Here is a 21117-nt window from a genome sequence, read left to right as displayed (position 1 = left end):
TATCTGGTTGAAAACTGAGGCGCAGAGGTGAGTTCAGTCCCAGACCTGAAGGGAGACTGGGCCCGAGTCGCCAGCTCCACCAGTCTCCATCCAATACGTACGCCAGGGACTGCTGGCGAGTTTAAGTTTTGTTCCACAATTTTCTCCCACTCTATCGAAGAGCTTCTAATGTGACCCCTTTCGGGTAATAGCTGGGTTCCTAGAAATTGGGATCAGCTGAGTGTCGAGGGTGGGGGTTCAGTCTAAAAGACTTCTCAACCATAAGCATGATGTCTCTACAGTCCTACCGTTCATCATCTACCAGACTATTTTGAAGCAGATGCTTTTCAGAAAATGTCTGTGGGATGGAAGAGTGCTAGCGACAGAAGCACTTGACTGCTAGGGAAAAGGTCGGTGGTTCTAACCCCGCAGCCACTCCGGAGGGGAAAGTTGTGGCACTACACACTCGTCAAGGTCATAAATGCCTTGGGAACCCCATGAAGTGCTTCTACATTGTCCTTTCTGGTAGCTATGATCTGGGATCGACTCAGTGACAACTATTTTATTTTAGTTTTGTTATATCCACTTTCACATGTTGAGAGGCTGTTAGGCATGAAGTCTAGAAAAGTCTTAATATAGACCCTGGAACGATATGCAACCAAAGTATGAAAGGTGCCTTAGAGTTTGACTTTTGAGCTAATGCAGAGTGGGCGAGACCCCCCTTCATTTATTCTTTAAGGTGGACCATGTGGGTGATGTCCACAGGGGTTTTAGATTGGTGGGAATCATGATCTTAGTAATGAATAGGACAATGTATTTAATGAGATTAAATATGAGAAAAACTGAAGTATATCAATCAAGATAATATTTATATTTTCTAATAAGTCACTCAAGGACTCCTGATTTCATAGATCATTGATTGGCATTCAGCTGCTAAGGGAAAGGTCTGCATTCGAGACCAGCAGGAACTTCATGAGAGAAAGATGGAGCTTTCTGTTCCCATAAAGATGTACCATCTTGGAAACCACTTGGATCAGTTCCACTCTGCCCTAGAGGGTTGCTATGAGTCATAACTGAATTTTTAAATTTTTAATAAGAATTTTTAAAATTTTAACATAGACTCTGATGACCACCCCAAACTCCAAAATAAACACACTGTTGTTGAGTCAGTTCTGATTCCCAGTGAGGCTAGAAGACCAAGTAGAAACTGATCATATAGAGTTCAAAATTTTCCAATAGTCAACTCCTAGAAATTCTATTTGTTTATAAGTCAAAGGGAAAATCAGCTGTAACTTTAGATTGCAAATATACAAGTTTCATGAATAAAGCTGGCTGTACTCCTTCCTTATCCTTTCTAAGAGAAACCTGACATGGAACCAACTTTCTGGATCGTATGCAGGGCATTCTGAATACATAGCCCTCAATTCTCCACTAGTTCTGTTACTATAGACAATCATATGTGCTCTCTTCCTCCTAACTCCTATACTTTACTATCAACACATGTAAATGCACACACACACACAGCCTCTGTAAAGGCCTCATTTCTTTGGCTCCTTTGAATTTTTGTCCATTTAAAATTTTTTCATTTGGCCAATTAAGGGACTCATTATTATGTAATGCTATCTGCTATCCTTTGAGGCCCCAAAACTAGCGTGCCTTTTTTGTTTGTTTGTTTGCTTGCTTGCTTACTATAGACAGCATGAGGGTCTTTCTTAGAGACTGACTTGTTCAGAGTGTACAGTTAGGCCTCTAGATATCAGTACAAATGCTACAAAGATGAAAAGTAATGCTTTCGAACAGTTTCAATGTTAAAATAATTTTTAATGTTTAAATTGTATGAGAATTATACCTATGTGGAATAGGTTATTTTTAATTTTTCCAAATAAAGAGGATGCCTGCCATATCTGTGGATTTGTGTGGGTGCCTGGGGGATAGTGATTGTGGCAACAGTGGATTTTAAAAATATATAATTTTCAAAAATGTAGGTCATAAAACCAGATATAGTCATAAATAACAATGACTCATTAAAGCTTGGTCCTAGGATTGCATCTAAATGCTTCTTAAACAAAGTGTCCCTATAAATATTGCTGAGTAATGTATTACTATATTTATGTGGAGATGATGGAACGGTCATGTGTTGGGCTGAAATCCACAAGGTCAGCAAGTTGAACGCAGCAGTCGCTCTGCGGGGGAAAGACAGGGCTTTCCACTCCTACAGGAGTCACACTGTTGGAAGCTCACAGGGCCAGTGCTACCTGGTTCTCTAGGGTCATTACGAGTCAGCATTGACCCAATGGCAGTGAGTATATGAAAATGACGACTAGCTATTTTTCATACATTTACCCTTTTCCAACTCCCTATGTGTTGTGTGTGTGTGTGTGTGCATCTTGATAAGTGAAATCAAAGGGAAAGGTTTCTTATCATTGCAGGGCAAGTTCTTGTGTATGTCTAAATGCCACTCACATTTGTTTGTTTTCTGTGTTGATTTTTCATAACGAAGAGTCTAGGCTTCCACCATTATCAAGGCTGGTGCTCATTGGGTACTTCACGTTTTTGAAGAAACTGAGGCTTGAGAAAGATGACAAAGATGTGGTGTCCTGGTCCCCTGGGTAGATATCGAACACATATCTATATGGAATAATGATCATTTGTTTATCACCCTCTCAACTTTGAACATCATATGAAACAGAGGTATCTTTTTAAATATATGTACCAAACTTTAATTTTCCTTTCACACGCAAAATGTCTGTACAAAAAGAGGCAAAGCAGGAAAAACATAATTACAATGGCTTTAGCAAACAACACAGGACCATTTTCAAACCAGGTTATGTGTGCAACTGTGTTTATGGTTGCAGCGAGGAAGTTGATTCCAAGGTTTTGGGCTCTTAAGGGAAATTGCCAATGTTTATCATTAACATCGAAGAAATAGTTGCTGTGTAGGATGCAATATTCAATGAGAAATCACTCAAAAAAGGTATCGAACTACTGGGTTTCAAAATGGGCCTGTTTCATTTTTCTTTCGAAGGAAATTAGAATTGTTTTTACTTAACTATGATGCTCTATCAAGTGTTCAGCTTACATACGGTTAACACACTGATTTCATGGTAAAGACTGGGAGCAAAGCCTGGTGAATGTGATATTAACTATTAGTTAAAAGATAATACCTAATGTTTGCTCCCCATTGATAGCTGCTGTAGTCGGCGTGGTTGCTCACTGAGCTAGGATGCTCAAGGTCTGCAGTTTGAAGCCATCAGCCGATCCTTGGGAGAAAAACAGGGCTTTCGACTCTCCTAACTAGTTACAGTCTTGTACATTCACAGGGGGGCAGTTCTACCCTGTTCTGCTGGGGTGCTGTGAGTCGGCACTGACTCGATGGCAGTGCCTTTAGAATGTGTCAGTTCACACAAAAACATTTGTTTTCCATTGTTTTTATTTCGCGTTCCTACTGGCACACAAAAGGGTTCTGAGAAAGAAGTCATAAATTCAAAGGAGCAGTGCATCTGAACAATTGCCCCCGAATAAATATCTGAGGCATAAAAACCACTGTTTACCTGAAAACAATGAGACATCAAATATGAGATCTATTAACACTGATGTGGACACTGTCTCTAGCACTTTCCCTTAAACCAGCTACCGGTCTTGTGCCCACGTGCATGCCGCCAAAGCAAGTGTGATGTTCCAAGTCTTCTGATGCCTGAGGGACAGTCAGATCAAGGAATTTGTCTCCCACCGTAGCTGTGGTGCCGGCCTAAGGCCCATCACCTGTTGGTGATCACAGACATTCACTTAACCTGTCCTCATAACCAGGCAATGGGTCACGCACCGAGTTTTTCAGAATCCATATGTTGGTGCCTTCTGGCTATGAGACGAGGTATCCTGGTAAAATTGGGCGACCCATGTGTTTGGTCCCATTTGATAGAAATTCTAATGAAAAATTACAAATGTGCTCAACTATTTACTCTGCTATATATTTTTTCTTTTAAACAAACCCTACAGAGAACCCCGAACTTCCCCCTCCCCCACTTTCCTTTACCAAGTCGAGAGGCAGCTGTGGTGCTGTCACATGACTTGGGAGTGTATCAAAGGACTTGGGAGGGCCAGCCCTGTGCCATGTAAGCTCTGTGAGGACTAGCAACCCATTCCCTCCCTCCGAGCCTTCATCTTCTCATCCAGGAGAGGAGGAAAGCGGGCCTGAGACCTAGAAACCTTACCTGTTTCCATGATTACAGTAGCGACCGTTCTGTCCAAGCTTCACTTGTGACTACTGAATAGAACGCCATCCGTTCAACTGCATAGTTACTGAATTTGCTCCCCTGGTTTCACACCATTATCTGTCCCCCACCCCTTTTTGGAGTCTTCGGACCCTTTGCCTTGAGAGAATCCCAAAGACCACCTAGTATCTGTCAGTTCTGATGAGTCCTGCTGCCTAAACATCTACTCATTGGTCAGCTTGGCAAACCCCACGGAAGTGGGCATAGCTCACCCTTGACGGACACTCCGTAGAGGACAGACTCTAGCGAAGCACTCTCCTGCCACTGGTCTGAGTTTCTGTTTTCAAAAGAACTACCTCCACCGCCACATCGGCAACAAAGACACAATTTTCTCCCCATTTCTTGGAAGACTCCGGGGAATTGCAGCTTATCAGTACTGTCTGGAAAGCAAAGGAGCCTGACAGCTCCTTCCTTGGGCTATGGCTATGATGGGATGCTCGGTTGGATGGAGACACGACCCCCCCACCCCCTTTCTGGGATTCACTTCATTACCTTTATCTTTACGAAAGCTATTCCTTGGCTTGATTATCTTTAGCCTAGTGGCCATTTTCCCTTTGATGAGAAATAGACAACTACTGTAGAGGGAGACTGTATCTAAGAAGGCTGTCCCCTGTCCTGTCTCATGCATTCACAGATCACCTGGTGGGAAAGAAGGAACGTGGAGTCAAGATGGAAGCATGCTGCGTTCTAGCCCCACAAGCAGGTGGCCCCGTGTGACTGGATTTTCTGTGTTTCATTTTCCCATGGGAGCTAAGGATATAGGTTTTCCAGGACCCCACCCTGTCTTCTCGGGGCTACAGAAGAATCATGACTCAGTTGTTGTAATGGTATTCATCATCACAATAAAGTGGAGAAATGCTTACTAGATACTGATCACCAAAGAAGGAAGGTGGAGCCAATTGCTTTATTGTTTTATGGCCTTAAGAAGGCTCTCGGAGAGTATCCGTTTTAATCCCCCCATCACTTCCCCCTTTTAATGAAGAAGATGAGGTGCAGAGAGCTGGAACAAGTTTCCCAGATCACACTGTGACTAATTAGCAGGGCAAGGATTAGACTCCAGATACAGGGCAGACGGAGCTGCACGCGTGGCAGCAGGCTGCTGGGGAAGTTTGGGAGCAGCTGGCTTTTGAATACCAGACCACCCCCGAATCTAATTTTGGATTTTTTCCTCTTCTCCGTCTTCTGCTAAATGAATAAAGTGCCCCAGCCCTGTGTCTACGTGAGTGGACCACAGAGAAGAGAATTAACCAGTGAGAAGAGCAGAAATCCTTTGATGGTTAATATACTCGACTGCTGACGGAAGCCTAGAAGTTCCAGGCCACCAAAGAGGTGCCTCAGAAGAGAGTCCTGGCAATCTACTTCCAGATCAGCCACGGAAAATCCTCTTGAACACAGGTCTACTCTGACACACATGAATCAATTCAAGGACAATGGTGTCTGTGGGGGTGTGTGAGCTGGGGTGGGGTACTTCCAGGACTCAGCGGAGAACTGGAAAGTCAGAAACACATTTCCTGATTTCAAAGCCAGTGCTCTATCCCCTTGTCCTCAAACACCAGGGTGGGGACAGATCACTGACTGCAGTCGGGGCCCTTCCTTCCCACCCACTTCCAAGACTTTCACCCCCCAGGCACTGTAGCCCCCCCACCCATTCCACTTCTTTATTTCAAAGTGATTAAAATCCAGGTTCATTGTCCTCTTGTACAATGAAAATCAATGCTAAAAGGGTATACACGGAGACGGAAAGACACTGATAAATACCACACATGCCAACCGAAAACGTGCACATGTGCTCTGCCATCGGAGGCAAGAGAAAGGGGCATGCTGAATTCAAAGCAGGTGGGTCTGCGTCTCCACACACACGGTGTTCTTGTCTGGCATTTCTCTCCCTCTCTCGGAAGACCAGTTATGTTTCTCAGAGCTGAGCCAAGACAGAAAATCGAATACTTTGTGTTTCTAGATCTACCAGAGAGCTAACACATCTAGCATTAGAACACAGTCTAGGAGGGATGTGTGATTGTTACAGGTGTGGTTAAAGGAGTCCAGAGGCAAAGTCAAAGTCTCCAAAATTTGCCTTTGGAGCAGGGAATTTTGTTTTAAACATCGAAGTAAGGCTCGCCAGTCAATTTATGCTGTGCTGGGTTGAGTCGGTCAGGATACAAATTAAGGTCCATATATTTCAGTGTCAAGAAGGAAATGGTTATGTAAATACGCAAGTATTAACATCAATCTGTATTAAATTATGTAAACATATACATCTTCTGAGGTCAGTACACAGATCCTCTTCTCTGAGCAGCGCTCTACTGAAGCATGGCACGAATCTGTTTGGAAGTGGATTCATCATTCACGTGCTTCGTTGTGAACCTGGATAGAAAGAGCGGGATAGAGGTCAGTGTGCGCAGTGCGTTTAGGGAAGGCTCACTATGACTGGCTAGCCCATTGTCACCTTGGGGAACAAAATGGATATTTATAAATCAAACTTCAGCTTGGTTCTTTAGAACAAGGGCCACACTTCAGTGCTCAGCGTATTCTCAGGCAGATTAAATATTTGATTCTTCCTGCCAAAGGGATTTGGTACTAGGGCTATTGAGCAAGGAGGTCTCTCACCTAATCAAATCATTGCAGAGAAGATGCAAGCAATTTCATTTTCTAGGGGGGAAGCCTTCACCGGCTCGAGTATAGACTCTCAAACATCTAAGCTTCACCTGCAAAGCCCCAGAACTGGAAACAAGGAGCTGTGTCAGAAAAATAAGCCCTCTGAAGCTGAAAGCTGAAGGGTCTTTTACTTGGTGTCTTACCCTCCTTGTCACCCCAAGAGGGAAATATAGAGGTAAACGAACAAAGTAGGCTTCCATACATCAGCCCTCTTTAGAAACCGCTTATGAAAAGATGAGAAACAGGAATTAGCTGTCATGCAACCTTGACTTGCTCTGGGTTTTCATTTAAATCTTCACAAGTTATGCATCTGCGGGAGAGGCTATTGTTTCCATCTTACATAGGAGAAAACAGAAGTTCACGAAGGTTAGATTTCAGCTAGCTAGCGATTTGTGACTGAGGAACAGTGTACAATTTTCACTTTGAATCTAACATATGTTCAAGCAGAACAGCATGATTTTTTTATTTTAATAAATCATTTTATTGGGGGCTCTCACAGCACTTACAACAGTCCATACATCCATTGTATCAAGCACATTTGTACATATGTTGCCATCATTTTGAAATACTTTCTTTCTACTTGAGTCCTTGTTATCAGCTCTTCTTTCATCCCCCCTCCCTCCTCAACCCTCTCACCTCGTGAACCCTTGATAATTTATCAATTATTTTTATTTTCATATTTTATACTGTCCACTGTCTCCCTTCCCCTACATTTCTGTAGTTCACGCTCCTGCAAGTGTGTGTGGGGGGGGGGCTTGTACGCCAATCATTGTCATGGGTCCCTTTTTCCCCACCTTCTAGCAGCATAATTTTGAAGTTCGAACATAAAGGGCAGTTTGGAGGATGGTTCTGGACCAGGTAGTGCTTCCTAGGAGTTGTAAATGACTGGATGACACCTGACAACAACAACAACAACCTCGGTCTGGCTGTCTTGAAAGTCTGTGTTGTTTTCATGTCATGAGTCCATACAGGAGGCACAAAGTCCACCGCTGAGACAGACTCACGGCCCGATGCTGGAATTACAGAACAGTCTTGCTTGACTGAGTGAAGCTTTGGAAAATTCCAAACCTGCGGAAGCTAAAGTCTTTTTACTGCATATCAAAAGTGAGCCTGGTGTGGAATGGGCTTCCCATAGAATCTGGAAAGCTCTTGTGTTCAGGCAACATGTGTTCTGAAGGTTGATGGCCCAGCAGACGTCAAAATCGCCTCCTCCTCAATGTTGGTTTATTTATATCAGGTACATCTCAGTTTGTTTATTTATCGAATGGGGTTCAGAGACGGGTCTTCCCTATCTGAGTTGTAGTCATCAAATGGGGCTTTGTGATTGGAAACGGCATATCAAACATAAATGCTGCAACTCTGTAGAGGTACATTGAGACTCATCCATTCCACTTATTCTTATTGAACATGTTTGCATGCACCACATTAGTTAGAACTCTAGAAATCAACAGGAATAAGATAAGGACCACACACCCTCCTGAGAGAAATCCAGCATGGGAATGAGCTGCAAAGTCATAGTGATTCAAGAATATGTATCAGAGCTACCAAATAAGAATCCCTTCCCTGAAGTGAATTACCCACACACGGCTGTGGGACGCACGGAGCTTTTAGCAGGGAGCGGCTGTAACAAGCCATGGCTGAGCCAATGCTCAGGTATGTGGGCAGTGCAGAGCAGGGCTCTCAAATCTGGCTGCAAGTGAGAGTCACCTGGGAAGTTATAGAATGAGAAATGGACTGTGTCCCTGAGTCCCTTCCTCAGAGATTCCGATTTATTTGGTTAGAGTGGGAACCTTAGCCATCAGTGTTCTTTCAAAGCTTCCACACAATTGTCGTGTGTAGAGGTGGGGCCACGGATAAAAGGGAAAGAGCAATTCTTCGGAAAAAGAGTCCCACCCATCATTGAGCCTAGGACTTAGGTCCAAAACCTGGGGTTGACATCACTGCCACTTACTGTATGACTCTCGGCAAGCTCCTTGCCCTCTCTACCGCTCTCTCTCTCTCTCTCTTTTCATTTGTTAAAAGGAATTGATCAAAATGATTCCGACTCCACGACAGCATAAAACAGCTTTGCTACATTAGCAGTGGATCTGCAGGGGGGCTGTCCCAACGGTACACGGCTGGGGCTCACCTGAGGGCGTTCAGCAGCCCCTCCACGCTGTCCGGAGCCTGCTCCTTCAGAACCTTAATGCATCCTTTCATCTAGGAAGAGAAAGCCCACAGTCCCGTTAGTCTCTCGGTCATTCCATGCATAAAAGTAACCCTTCATAACAGCATCTAGCATCAAGTCCCGTTAAATTATAACCCAGAAGTGAACAACAGAACTGCCTCTTTTCACACTGTATTGTAACTATATTTCATTTTGTATGGGATTAGGGATCAAAGACCTGAGAATCTGAGCTCACTTCCTGTCTCTGCTCTGGGAGCCAGAGCAGGACTCTCCTGGTAGTAGGTGCTCACTATAAAATCTGGAAATTTCATAGCATCCCTCTGCCCAGAATGCTTGTGCTTCTGAAGCTGTTTGACTGGCAGCTCCTGTAGGCCTCAATTAGAGTCCCTTGACCTCACCAGGCCTGTCCTCACTGCCCTCACCAGGTGGTAGCAACTGCCACCTTGGAGTGCTCTCCACTTACATACTTGCCCAAATCCACTTTGTCTGCCAACCTACTCAGCTTTCAGGACTCAACCCAAAGGGCATCTGCTAATTTGCTGCAATTCAGCATTATATTTTGTGCACCTGTCGATAGCGTTCCCCACAGTATTTTGGCATGTATCACACTTCCTTGACGATCTTCATGCTCAGACTTCTTCTGTCTCCCTGAGTAGATTCTCAACCCCCAGAGGTACAGCCCGGGTCCTAATCATCTCCGACAGGTGGGGAAGGAGGCACCAGACTTGGGTTTTGCCCGACTCACTGATTTAGTACCCCCAAGACCATAGCACCTTTGCATGTTTTTGGAATCTCATTTATTCATAATTTAAGAAGTGCATACAAACTAAATTTACATCGATGGCATTCTGTGAGCAGTATGCACATTGTGTATGGGTTGTTTTGACAGAGCAAGGAATCCTGTCGCGAAACTGACAATCACTCATTTTAAACTCAGATGGCCACAACTGCATTAGATTTGGTTATGCTAAGGGTATCTTTCACCATGACACTGAAAAACAAATAGTCTCCTTGTGGGATATCAACGTTGTTTTGTCTAGGTTTCCTAAAAGGAAGATAAATCCTGATGGCAGCCAGGAGCACGGGGTTAGAATCCTTCCTGGCTCACAGAGAGGCTCATCAGGGAAGAATGGTGTGGTCAGTTGGAGACGTTGGCCCTTGGGAACAGGCATAGAAAGGCTGCAGCAGGCCAGCTGTGAGTGCCGCAGACACCTTGATTCCAGGGATGGGAGAAGGCCAGGGTGAAGAGACTTTGTCCTCCTCAAAGGAGCCCTTGGCCCAGTGACAGAAAGTACACGAAAAACTCATTAGTTGAGTGTGATGAATCATCACATAAAATAAACCCAATGAACCTGCTATCAGGGAAAACTCGCCCATGGAAAAGGACATCATGCTTGATAAGATAGAAGGTCAGCAACAAGTAAACAACAAAAACCCAGGAATACTCTCCGAGAGATGGACTGACACGGCGGTGCCACAATGCACTCAAACAGAACCGCAACGTGGAGCATGGCACAGCACCGCGAGATGTCTCCTCCCGTTGTTTGCACAGACGAGCTGCTGTGAGTTGGAACCGGCCCAATGGTACTTAACAACAACAAGCAGGGGGAGCAGGGCATAGGAGAGGAATGAGAGGGCGCTAAGTACATTCTGGGCATTTCTGTTTCTATACCAGGATGATGGCAGCATTGGCTACCTAGCAGGGGAACACAGGGATGTAAACAGGGCCAGATCAAGTGCAAGCTTGATACCATGTCTGGGACTTCGGAGTCTTTGCCTATAGGGAATGGGGACATAGAAGGGGATTAGAAGGAAGCAAGACAGTAATCAGCAGACCAGCTAGGAGGTACAGGGAGAGCCTAGGCGAGCATAAAGTATAAAAAAGCAGTGGGCCTACAGAAGGCGGGACGGTCAGGTTAATCTGAGACATGCCTTAGAATCTGATGACTGGCAGGGGATGGGGCTTGACAGATAGGGAGGGAGGGTGATTGGTAGGCTTCTGCCTTTGAGCGTGTTGGATAACAGGGCCATCTCATATCAGGCAACCACAAAGGATCAGGTTGTGTGGCCAGGTGAGCCTTGGGCTTAAGGTGTGCCATGCTGCAGATGTTCAGAACATGTGAGCTCAAGAGTTTGGGTGAGGTCTGAGCAGGTGCATGAATTAAAAGGTGAGTACTTATGGGGGCATCTCATGAGACTCTAGGAAAGGAGCTGAAAACACCTTCGCTCAGCCTGCCTTTGCTGGCACACGAGATTACCATGTAGTCTCTCGCTGGCGCCTGCCCCACGGGCATCAGTGACTGTGTTCTCATAACTCTTTTACTCTGGAGGCCTCTTCCTTTCATCCGCTCCTTTGGGAAAAGCCTACATGTTCTCTGAAGATCACCTCAAACATTACCCTCTGGTCCCTACCTACCTCTGTCTCTAAGATCGAAAAGGTACCCCCCCCATTTGGGTCATAAGAGCTCAGCAGGCATTTGTTTTGCCCTTTGGACATGAACCCCAAACCAATCTGCGCTGCCATGACGGCTATCCCAACTCACAGTAACCCTGCTGGACAGAGCAGAACGGCCCCTTCGGCTTTCCAAGGCAGAGTATCTGGTGGATTTGAACCGCTGATCCCGTGCTCAGGAGTCCAACTCATAGCCCCCTGTGCTACCAGGGCTCCTTTTGTCAGGGCATGTGCAGTTTTTATCTAAGGGGCTGACACAGCCATACCTATTTATTCACGGTTGAGGCTGATGCTGTAAAGATCGAGGAACCCAGTGCTTGTAACTTCTGGTCTAGCAATAGACTGAAACCTGGGAGAGGACCGTCTATTTCATTGAGGAAAACGGTCCATCGTAAGTAGGATTGTGTTTCGCACCCCAGAAACTTTGTTAGAGACACACACAGCCTTCGATGGGAACAGACTTTGTCTTCGTGAGATCTGCATGGACAAGTGGACTGCATCCAGATGGTGCTTGTTTAGAGCTCACATTGCACATTGCTTGTGAACACAACAGGAACGCCCAGTAAACGAGATGCAAAGCCGAGAGTTTTAAAGACTTAAAGGGACAAAGGGTTTATGTGTATCAATGCCCCTCTAATGGCTAACTTTGTGACACATGTTTAAAAATAGCCACGGTAAGTTAGACTGTCCTGTGATTAAACCATGGCCAAATACAGCCCTTTGCTGTCGAGCTGATTCCAACGCAGAGCGACTCTCTGGGACTGAGCAGAACTTCCTCAGAGAGTTGTACATCTTTACGGAAGTGGGAGACTACCATACCTTTCACCCACCGAGTGGATGGTGGATTTGATGGCTATGCGTTACTAACATTAACACAATGTTTATAGTTCAGAATCATCTGTACTCAATTCGTCGTAAAAAAAGTTAATGTGTCAAAAAGAATTTCGTAAATACATTTAAGAAAAATGTCCATGATCTCTGAATGGATTTCAAAGAGTTTGTGGGAAAGTAGAATTAAAATATCATACAATTTTTTGAAGCTCCCTTCTATTGGAATTTGCGTTAATTGTATCTTGAAATGGTACATATGGCATGCCCCAAATTTGTTAAGTACGTACTATGCAGAGTCATACCTACTACCTAAGAAGAAGAGATGTGTGTTGACCTAGTGGTAGTAGTTATCTCTTAGTGCTGAGGTTATCCGAGATACATTTACATTTTATATTTTTCACATTTTCAGTAACAACCACTTATTCTCTTGTTAAATAGAAAATAGTTACATGAAATGTGTTGTAAGTGGCGATTGTTGAGCAATATGATGGGAATATTTAATATTACTGAACTACACATGCAAAGATTGTGGAAATAAATGATCTTTAGTTGCCTAAACATATGTAATGAAAATTTTAAAATACAATAAAATAACAAAATTAAAAGCCATGCCTAGCTATACTAAGGACCCAGAATTCCAAGTGAGTTGCCTTAAGTTGCATTTTCCCCTGGAACTTAAGTTTCTGGTGTTCTACAGAACCCAGGGTGCACTGGGCATTTAGACTTCCTACACAGTACAAGGACACCAAGATGCTATTCTGTGCAGATGAATGTAATAGATTGTGCCACCCAAACTTAACCATATCAGAATAAATTAGTCTTTTGGTGTTTTTATTAAAGAAGGTCTAGTCAACACTTAAAAGGCTTTAAATTAATCCAATGGATACACTATGGCATTTACTGCTGTAGGAAAATTCGGGTTTCAGGGAATGAATGCTTTATCCCACAATCAACAAGAAAGCATCAAAGTCACACATTTTCTGATTATATTCAGTCATTCATTCACTCAGCAAAATCTCTGTGGAACACCTACTGAGTGCTACGAACTATGTGCCAGAGACTGTGGTAGGCACACATCCCATTTATGAATAATGACCTCTGCCCTCATACCAAGAACCAAGAGTCCGTTAGCACATCAGAGAATACAAACTGGCAAGTGCTTTGGAAGCCAGAGAAAGGAAAGGTCTGCCCCATGGAGGGTACAGGCTATGTCTCCCTAGATAAAGTGACATTTAAGGGGCATCTTAGGAATATCATGTCTCAGCATAGAGGAAGGACAGACTGGGAAAGGGGAAGGGTCCAAACATATGCAGATACATACTCAAGACGAGGCATGAAATCTGGGTGGAGCAGAAGGTAGGAAGGGGTGGTCCGTGACCCTGGCATCTGAACTAGGAGTCTTCTAACACAACATATCCCAACTCTCTTCACAATATGGCAGGTGTTATGGGTGTGTGCCAGCAGACTGGGTCCACGGCCAACACAAAGGGGTAGCTTAATGTGTCTGTTCATATGCTCAGCTTCATCCAGGGTGAAGAAGTCAGCACCTCGGTACCCCTGCTGCCCCTTGGGGGGTGAGCTGTTCTACTGGTGAGCACACAGATGCTGGGTTTCCTTGGCATGAAGAGGACTGGCACAAAGGGGTTGGGGGTGGTATCCTGGAAAGATCCCTCTCATTGGAGGCTGGGTGTATGGTAGAGTAGGGAGTTTGGGGCAGCAAAGTCTGTTGGCACCACTCTGGGTTCTTAGTTGGCAAGCCCGTTTCATTGCTATTCTTACATCGATCTTGGATGTCTTGCAGAAAGCTCCCACGGGGTGGACGTGGTCGTAGAGGATGATGACGCCCACCATCACCCGCATGCAGAACATCAGTGTTTCCTCACTCGTAAACCTACTCCTGTATTCCCTGGAAGAGAGGGGGGACGGCAGCAGCATTACTTCCCGGTTGGCGCATGCTCACCTTCGGGTCCCACATGCCACCTCAGACTCCTCTAAGCTTCGCTTGAGAACAATCCCTTGCAACAGATTTCAAAAACGGAGTTAATATGCTCTTCCGGAAACCCACCGTGATCATTCCCTTGATGCTATCCAACCAGCAGTTTGGGGTAAAAATAAGGCAAATTACAAAGCAGTAAATTCTCTTCTCTTCTGCCCTTCAGCAGGTGAGCTGATCATGTGCTGCTTAGCCCTTTGCCCATCAATCTAGAATATATTATAATAGGAACCTCAGTCCACGGTTACAGAGGAAAATGGCTCATTTTTACAGAGTACTTATCATGCCTGCAGCCATAGTAAATTCTTTGTTAAGACAGACTGCAGCTGTCCCTGGATTGACCACATTACCTAAAGAAATGATAGAGCCATTCATTGAGCTGAGAGTATTTGTGGAGCTTGAATTTTGTCCACTTACCTCCACAGGATCCCTGATGATTAAGATAATTCAGGTCAATTCTAAAGGCTTTCTTAGCATGTATTTCATTGTGAATTGGCTCTACACTGAAGATGATTACTATTTCTGCCTTGGAATAAATCTTAACTTTGTTGTAAGTGAAATATTTCAAATTAATGCCATCTTATATTTGAACGGAACATCAGATATTATAAATCTACCGCTGACTTCTGCGGCCCTCCCAAAGAAGGCACACTAGGGAGCACTATGGGCTTGTCGTTGAGCCAGGAGCTGGGCCCAAGGAGATCAGACCACTGGTCCAGGGGCAAATGAGGAGCCAGTGATGTAGGTGGTACTCAGGCATTCCACTACAACCAACGTCATTACCATGCTGCCTCATCCGTAACATAGCAAACTTGTACCTCTCTCTCTCCCTCCCACCCTCCCTCCCTCCCTCCCTGTATCTCTCTATCATCTATCATTTTTAACCTAGGGATTTATTTAGACACAAAGAAATCCATGGCCATCCAGTTGATTTTGACTCAGTGATTCTGCAGGGTAGGATACAGTTGGCCCATAGGATTCCAAAGGCTGTAATCTTTATGGACGCAGGCTGCCCCATATTTTTCCCCCTATGTAGCTGTTGGTTCAAACCAGTGACTCTTTGGTTCTTATCTTAAACACAGCACCACCTGGGTTCCTGTTAGGTACTAACTATTAAGAAAACTGAAAACAAAATGGAGAGATGTTTCCGTTTTTATTCTTAAAACAGACATCCCACTTCTATTCTTACTTCTCAAATGCCTCCCAAGCCTCCTTTTTTGGTGGTTGTCTAGTAAAACTCAACCCTCTACTTTTCCCTATAGATTCTCAACAGCATCTTTTATTTGAATCTTGGTTCTGACAGCTTATTACCTATGCAACATCTGGGAAGTCAATCACCCAATCTGGGCCCCAGTTTCCTCAACTGTAGAGTGGGGATACATACACCCATCAGAGTTCTTATGAGATTAAATAATATACCGTATATACTCGAATATAAGCTGACCTGAATATTAGCTGAAGCACCTAAGTTTACCACAAAAATTGCATTAAAAATGTGCTGAATGCCATGATGTTCACCTTCCCAACACAATCGCTGAAGAAAAAGTGAGTGCGTAATCAAATGTGGTGAAGAGAGCTGATGGAGCCAGCTATCAAAATACATAGTGTCTAGGGTCTTAAAGACTTGAAGGTAAACAAGCAGCCATCTACCTCAGAAGCAATAAAGGCCACATGGAAGAAGCACACCAGCCTGTGTGATCATGTGGTGTCGAGAGGATCAGGTGTCAGGCATCAAAGAACAAAAAAATCATGTCATTGTGAATGAGGGGGAGTGCGGAGAAGAGACCCAAAGCTCATCTGTAAGCAAGTGGACATCCCCTTAGAGAAGGGTCAGGGGGTGGAAACAAGCAAGTCAAGGTGCAGTATAGCAACGATGAAACATACAACTTTCCTCTAGTTCTTTAATGCTTCCTGCCCTCACTATCATGATCTCAAGTCTACCTTACAAATCCAGCTAGACCAGAGGATGTACACTGGTACACATAGGAACTGGAAACACAGGGAATCCAGGACAGAAAAACCCCTCAGGACCAATAATGAGAGTACAGATACCAGGAGGGGAAGGGGAAGGTTGGGGAGAAAGGGGGAACTGAGCACAAGGATCTTCATATAACCTCCTCAGAATAGACAACAGAAAAGTGGGTGAAAGAAGACATCGGATAGTGTAAGACATGAAAAAAAAATTTATAAATTATCGAGGGTTCATGAGGGTGGGAGGGTGGGGAAGGAAGGGGAAACATGAGCAGCTGATACCAAGGGCTAAAGTAGAAAGAAAATATTTTGAGAATGATGATGGCAACAAATGTACAAATGTGCTTGACACAATGGATGGATGGATGGATGGATGGATTGTGATGAGTTGTACGAGTCCCCAATGAAAATTTTTTTAAACGTGCTGAAAAATTCGGCTGATGCACGAATATGTACGGTAAGTGTAAACGCTGATGTGCTGATCCAAATGGTAGCTGTCATCACGATCATCAGCACCATCATTGTCAACACTGTTAACTGACAGGCTTCCATCATCAACAACAGTATTAACTGAAGCTCTTCAGGAGACAATAGGCCCCAGCAGGCTGGGCTCATGGCAACAAGGGTCTCCTTTGGTTTAACTTACGGCGTTTCCAGCATGACTTTACAGACACTTGTCATGGTACTGAGGCAGTCTGTGGTGTTCTCGATGGGCAGGGTTTTGTTCTAAGGGGGAGATACAGACATAGGTTAGCCCTGCCTGGGAAACGTGATGTGCAGTGACGAAGAAAGCAAACCGCCCCCTCCCCCCCGCAGCTCCGTCTCACTCACTTCCGAGACAAAATGCATTGTAGCGTTGCTAAGGGTTTTCAGCATTGGTGTGGCTTCTGCATAGAAGAGGGACATGCGGTTGGCCATCTCGTTATTGACCTCATTCTCAATGTCTAGCTGATGAAGAAGAAGGGGAGAGGATGCAATTTGTAAAGAGAAGGGACACCATCTCCAAAGAATGCCCTCTTAAAATGCGACCCCAGACGAGCCTGCAATCTCTTTCCTGTGTATGTCTCCGGGCACAGAGACCCAGTGGTCACCGAGAGGCCTGAGATGGCCTCCTGGGAAGCCCAGGGACTCACATGCATGTTGTTGATCCTGTTGCGACTTATGGTCCTTCTGTAGTAGCTGAAGTCATTCTGAATGGCTGGGTTCCGCATCTGAAAGCCAGAAGGGAGGCAAGGGAGTCACTTCTTGGCATCAGACGGAGAGAGGGATTGACCTTGGGCACCTGGGCACTCGATTTTGTCAATATACCAGGATTCGAGACACCAGGAAGCAAAGCAACCTCAGGGGTTTCTTTTTGAAAAAAGACATCGTGCTTTGTAGCTTCCCTGCTTTAAAATATGTGTGTGCTCTGTGTTTAGAGATGATTTGGCATTGGTAAAAAGGATAGTTGCTCTCGATGGACGACACATATTTGGTTTTCTTGTATTGCATTTGGCAGATTGTGAATTTCCGCTTGCAGACTGATATCTTAAAATAACTTTCCTCCACTGCATGCACATTTTCATCCCATCCGAGAGCCCTCGGGGCAGGAGGCTGAGTCTCCTGTATTTCTGTATCTCCCCAACTCAAACCAGGAGCATAGTATAGCACACGTAAAGGCTTGCTATTAAATATCCAAGGAAGTTTGGGCCTCACCTTCAGCTCATCGAATCGGAGAGTGAAATGTAAAATTTCTGCAAACTCCTTGGCTAGGGCCTGCTCCCGCTCCAAGTGCTGAGTTGGTGTATAGGGCGGACAGGTCAGTGATTCTAATAAACTCTGAAGAGCCTTTTCTGAAAGTCAAAGAGAGAAATATACATGCAAGGTGTTACACAGGGATCCTTCAAGCACACGATTCTTAACCACAGCTGACAATCTGAGCAAGAGAGCTTTCTTGGGTCTTGCTGTACCATGTCTTGCCTCATCATGTTGGGAGATAGTCTGTGGATGGACCGGGATGGAGTCAGCAGGCTGCCTCCATTATAGAAACCTCCCACAGTCACAGGGCTCTTTGAATCTCCCTCTCAGAGCCTCACACACTTAGTAGCCTTAATTCTAAACACTCCCAGAAAACCACAAAGATGCGTTCCTGGATCATATGCATGAGCTTTCCAGCCACATCACAGGACGAGATAAGGCAGCGGTGTAAACACATGGCTCGAGAGCGTGCTTTGCAGAGAAAGACGTTTGGCTCCATAGCAACCGCTCTCTGCATCTCATGGAGGAGCACCCTGGGGTTCCTTTTCTACCCAGCCCTCGCCACATCTCCCCATGATTGTCCTTGCCGTTCTACTCCCCTTTGTCTGTTTCTACGGATTCCTTGTCAGGTTTTTCTCCGATGTTTCTAATAGCACCGCGTCATTTAGCCAAGCCTCTATACCAAAGGTTAAACAAATCTGACCCACAAGTTAAATCTGGCTCACTTCTTGTTTCCGTAAATAAAATATTTTAAGAATGCATACACACTCATTCGGTTACGTCTCGCCTATGGCTGCCTTTAACCAGAACCAGAGTTTAATAGGTGTGACAACCACTGTGACTCACAACTTCTGAGATGTCTACGAGCTTGTGATGGTTCAGGAAAAGCGGCTGACCTTTGCTCAGTGTCATCCTTAAACGCCCTCTACTGAGTCTTCACCAGTGGCAGCTTTCCTCTGTGTTTAACATTTCCTTGTGAGTGCTCACTGTCTGTCGTCTGGGGCAACCTGTTCTCCCTCAGCCAGCTCTGATTCTGAGGTAACTTTGTCTCTGTGGAACTGAAACCTGATTACTTGGTATTTCAACTCACAAGGGTGAGACTTACACTTTGAGGGGAAATAGAGAAGATGGTCCCTCGTCTACCTGAGAGCATCAGAAGCTCTCTCGGGAACACTGACCGGTCCCTCATCTACCTGAGAGCATCAGAAGCTCTCTCGGTAACACTGGCCTAGTTCCTTCTTCCTTCGGACTTAGGTTTGAGTCATCTCAATGTCATGCTTGTTACTCCTACGAAGCATTTCGAGTCACCCATTTTTTCCCCTCTTAAAATGTCAACTAATGTTATGACAAAAATAGAATAAAACCCAATTCTTCTTTTATTTGGTCAGGATACACTGTGTCAATGATTGTAGCCTGAGATAATTCTATGATAGTGGGAAATAGTGACAGCATGTTGTTTGTCACATTGAACCTATTCTCAACCAGAGGCTGCTTGGTTTTTGGTTCTGAAAAACTGTGCTATATGTGAACATTATTTGTGTTTCAGCCTGGATGGTAGAGCTTCATCTTTGTTTTCCTTGTATTTCATTACATGGAATTCATCAGATGACTCCAGTCATCCAAGTTCTTTTTAAGTGGAGCAGGTAATCTGTCTCCTTCACCGCCTCTGTCATTCAGAGTTCTGACTGGTCTGCGAAAGCTGTGCTAAGAGTTAGGGATAGCTGAGAACACCGTCACAGGGAGAGTAACATGCAGAGATGCTCAAAGGGGTCCCATAACAAGAGGGAAGGAACTTTGTGGTAGATTGAACGAACTGAACATAGCAGGAGTTGTCACCATGAATGGCCTCTCATCACACACCACTGATGGACGTGGGGCGTTTTCTGAGATCCTCCTGCTACCTTCTCAAATGCCAACAGAGAAGTTCACACGTGGAACCTGGACACCATACGCACATACTCACCTAGTCTTATGGAAAACTCATAAAATCTCTTCAGCCTTACAACCAGAGGGCACACTGCATTCCAAGCTTTTTCCTGAAGCTGAATGTCGTTGGGGTTTTGGATTGCCTACAAAAAACACGAGAGAATTGTGTGCTTAAGAAAGCAATACTTTCCACATCGAATTCCTTACACATGAGAAATTATTTTAGCAAAATAATCCTAACAATACAATCCCTGCTGTAGTGTGCTTATGCTTACTACTTAAGCCGACTTAAATTCATGGGACTGCTATCCCCGCCACACCCCCGGGAGGCTCATATACTATGGAGAGTTTCATGGGACAGGTGCACATGGCTTTGCATTAGTTCTCAGCCTCTTGAATGTGTTTCTGTTATCTTGGATACAAAAAGGGGCAGTGTTTAAATTGGAGGCAACGCACCCCTCATCCGTCACTGTGGAAAGCTTCTGAAGTGACGCTGGTGCTCATCATGAATTATATAGTTGACAGATTTCCATTTATCTGCTGTATGTTTTACATGCTCGTCTGCAATGTTGCCTAAAGGCGCTACATTAGCTGATGACCTCTAACTAGAGAAACTACCTCTTAGTAGGCTGCTGCTTCACCGGAAATGCTCTTCCGCCTGAGATTCAGCAGCATGGAGACTATGGTGGTTAGTGGCACCCTTTGCAGAACGACAGTGATGGGTGACACATTTGACCAAGTGCCCACATGTACTTCTGTGTGTTGATATTGCCAAAAGCTAAGTATTTTGAATAAAGGGAGTGGGAAGTCTCTTGCCTTTACAGCATTATAACATTTCAAAAGTCCAGTGGGCAGTTCCACAACTATTAATATTTTGGGGTTATTGTTTGGCTTTTCAGCTACTTATTTATTTTTATCTCATAAGACATCACAGGATGACAGCCGTGTAGGCTCCTTAAAAGCGAGGTAGTTTATGGGTGTTGTGTGTGACACTTGTAGACGCTTCCAGAACTATTAGAAAATCTTGGAAAGTGCATGCAGACGCAGACCTCACAACTCATGTTTCAGGCACTGCTCGCAGACTTTCTATGAAGGTGTTTCTTCAATGAAGCAATATGGTGACGATTTATTGTTTCAA

The 21117-nt window shown here is 44.6% G+C and overlaps 1 protein-coding gene across 2 annotated transcripts in view; it reads right to left on the bottom strand.

The window, feature by feature from the left end:
- Positions 1–2717: 2717 nt before the first annotated feature.
- Positions 2718–21117, bottom strand: part of CYRIA (CYFIP related Rac1 interactor A) — a 127875-nt gene continuing 109475 nt past the window's right edge. For both annotated transcript variants that reach the window (XM_075557083.1, XM_075557084.1), the window contains exons 6-13: positions 20017–20122; positions 18012–18148; positions 17450–17527; positions 17148–17264; positions 16963–17042; positions 14132–14258; positions 9031–9101; positions 2718–6611 (exon numbers count right to left, since the gene is read on the bottom strand). In XM_075557083.1, coding sequence (XP_075413198.1) covers positions 6548–6611; positions 9031–9101; positions 14132–14258; positions 16963–17042; positions 17148–17264; positions 17450–17527; positions 18012–18148; positions 20017–20122 — 780 coding nt within the window. In that variant the 3' untranslated portion in view covers positions 2718–6547. The remainder of the gene's footprint in view (positions 6612–9030; positions 9102–14131; positions 14259–16962; positions 17043–17147; positions 17265–17449; positions 17528–18011; positions 18149–20016; positions 20123–21117) is intronic.

Source organism: Tenrec ecaudatus, chromosome 8, assembly GCF_050624435.1.
Source record: "Tenrec ecaudatus isolate mTenEca1 chromosome 8, mTenEca1.hap1, whole genome shotgun sequence".
In the NCBI taxonomy this organism is placed as follows: Eukaryota; Metazoa; Chordata; class Mammalia; order Afrosoricida; family Tenrecidae; genus Tenrec; species Tenrec ecaudatus.
Note: the sequence above shows the minus strand (reverse complement) of the source record. Positions and strands in the feature narration are given on the sequence as shown.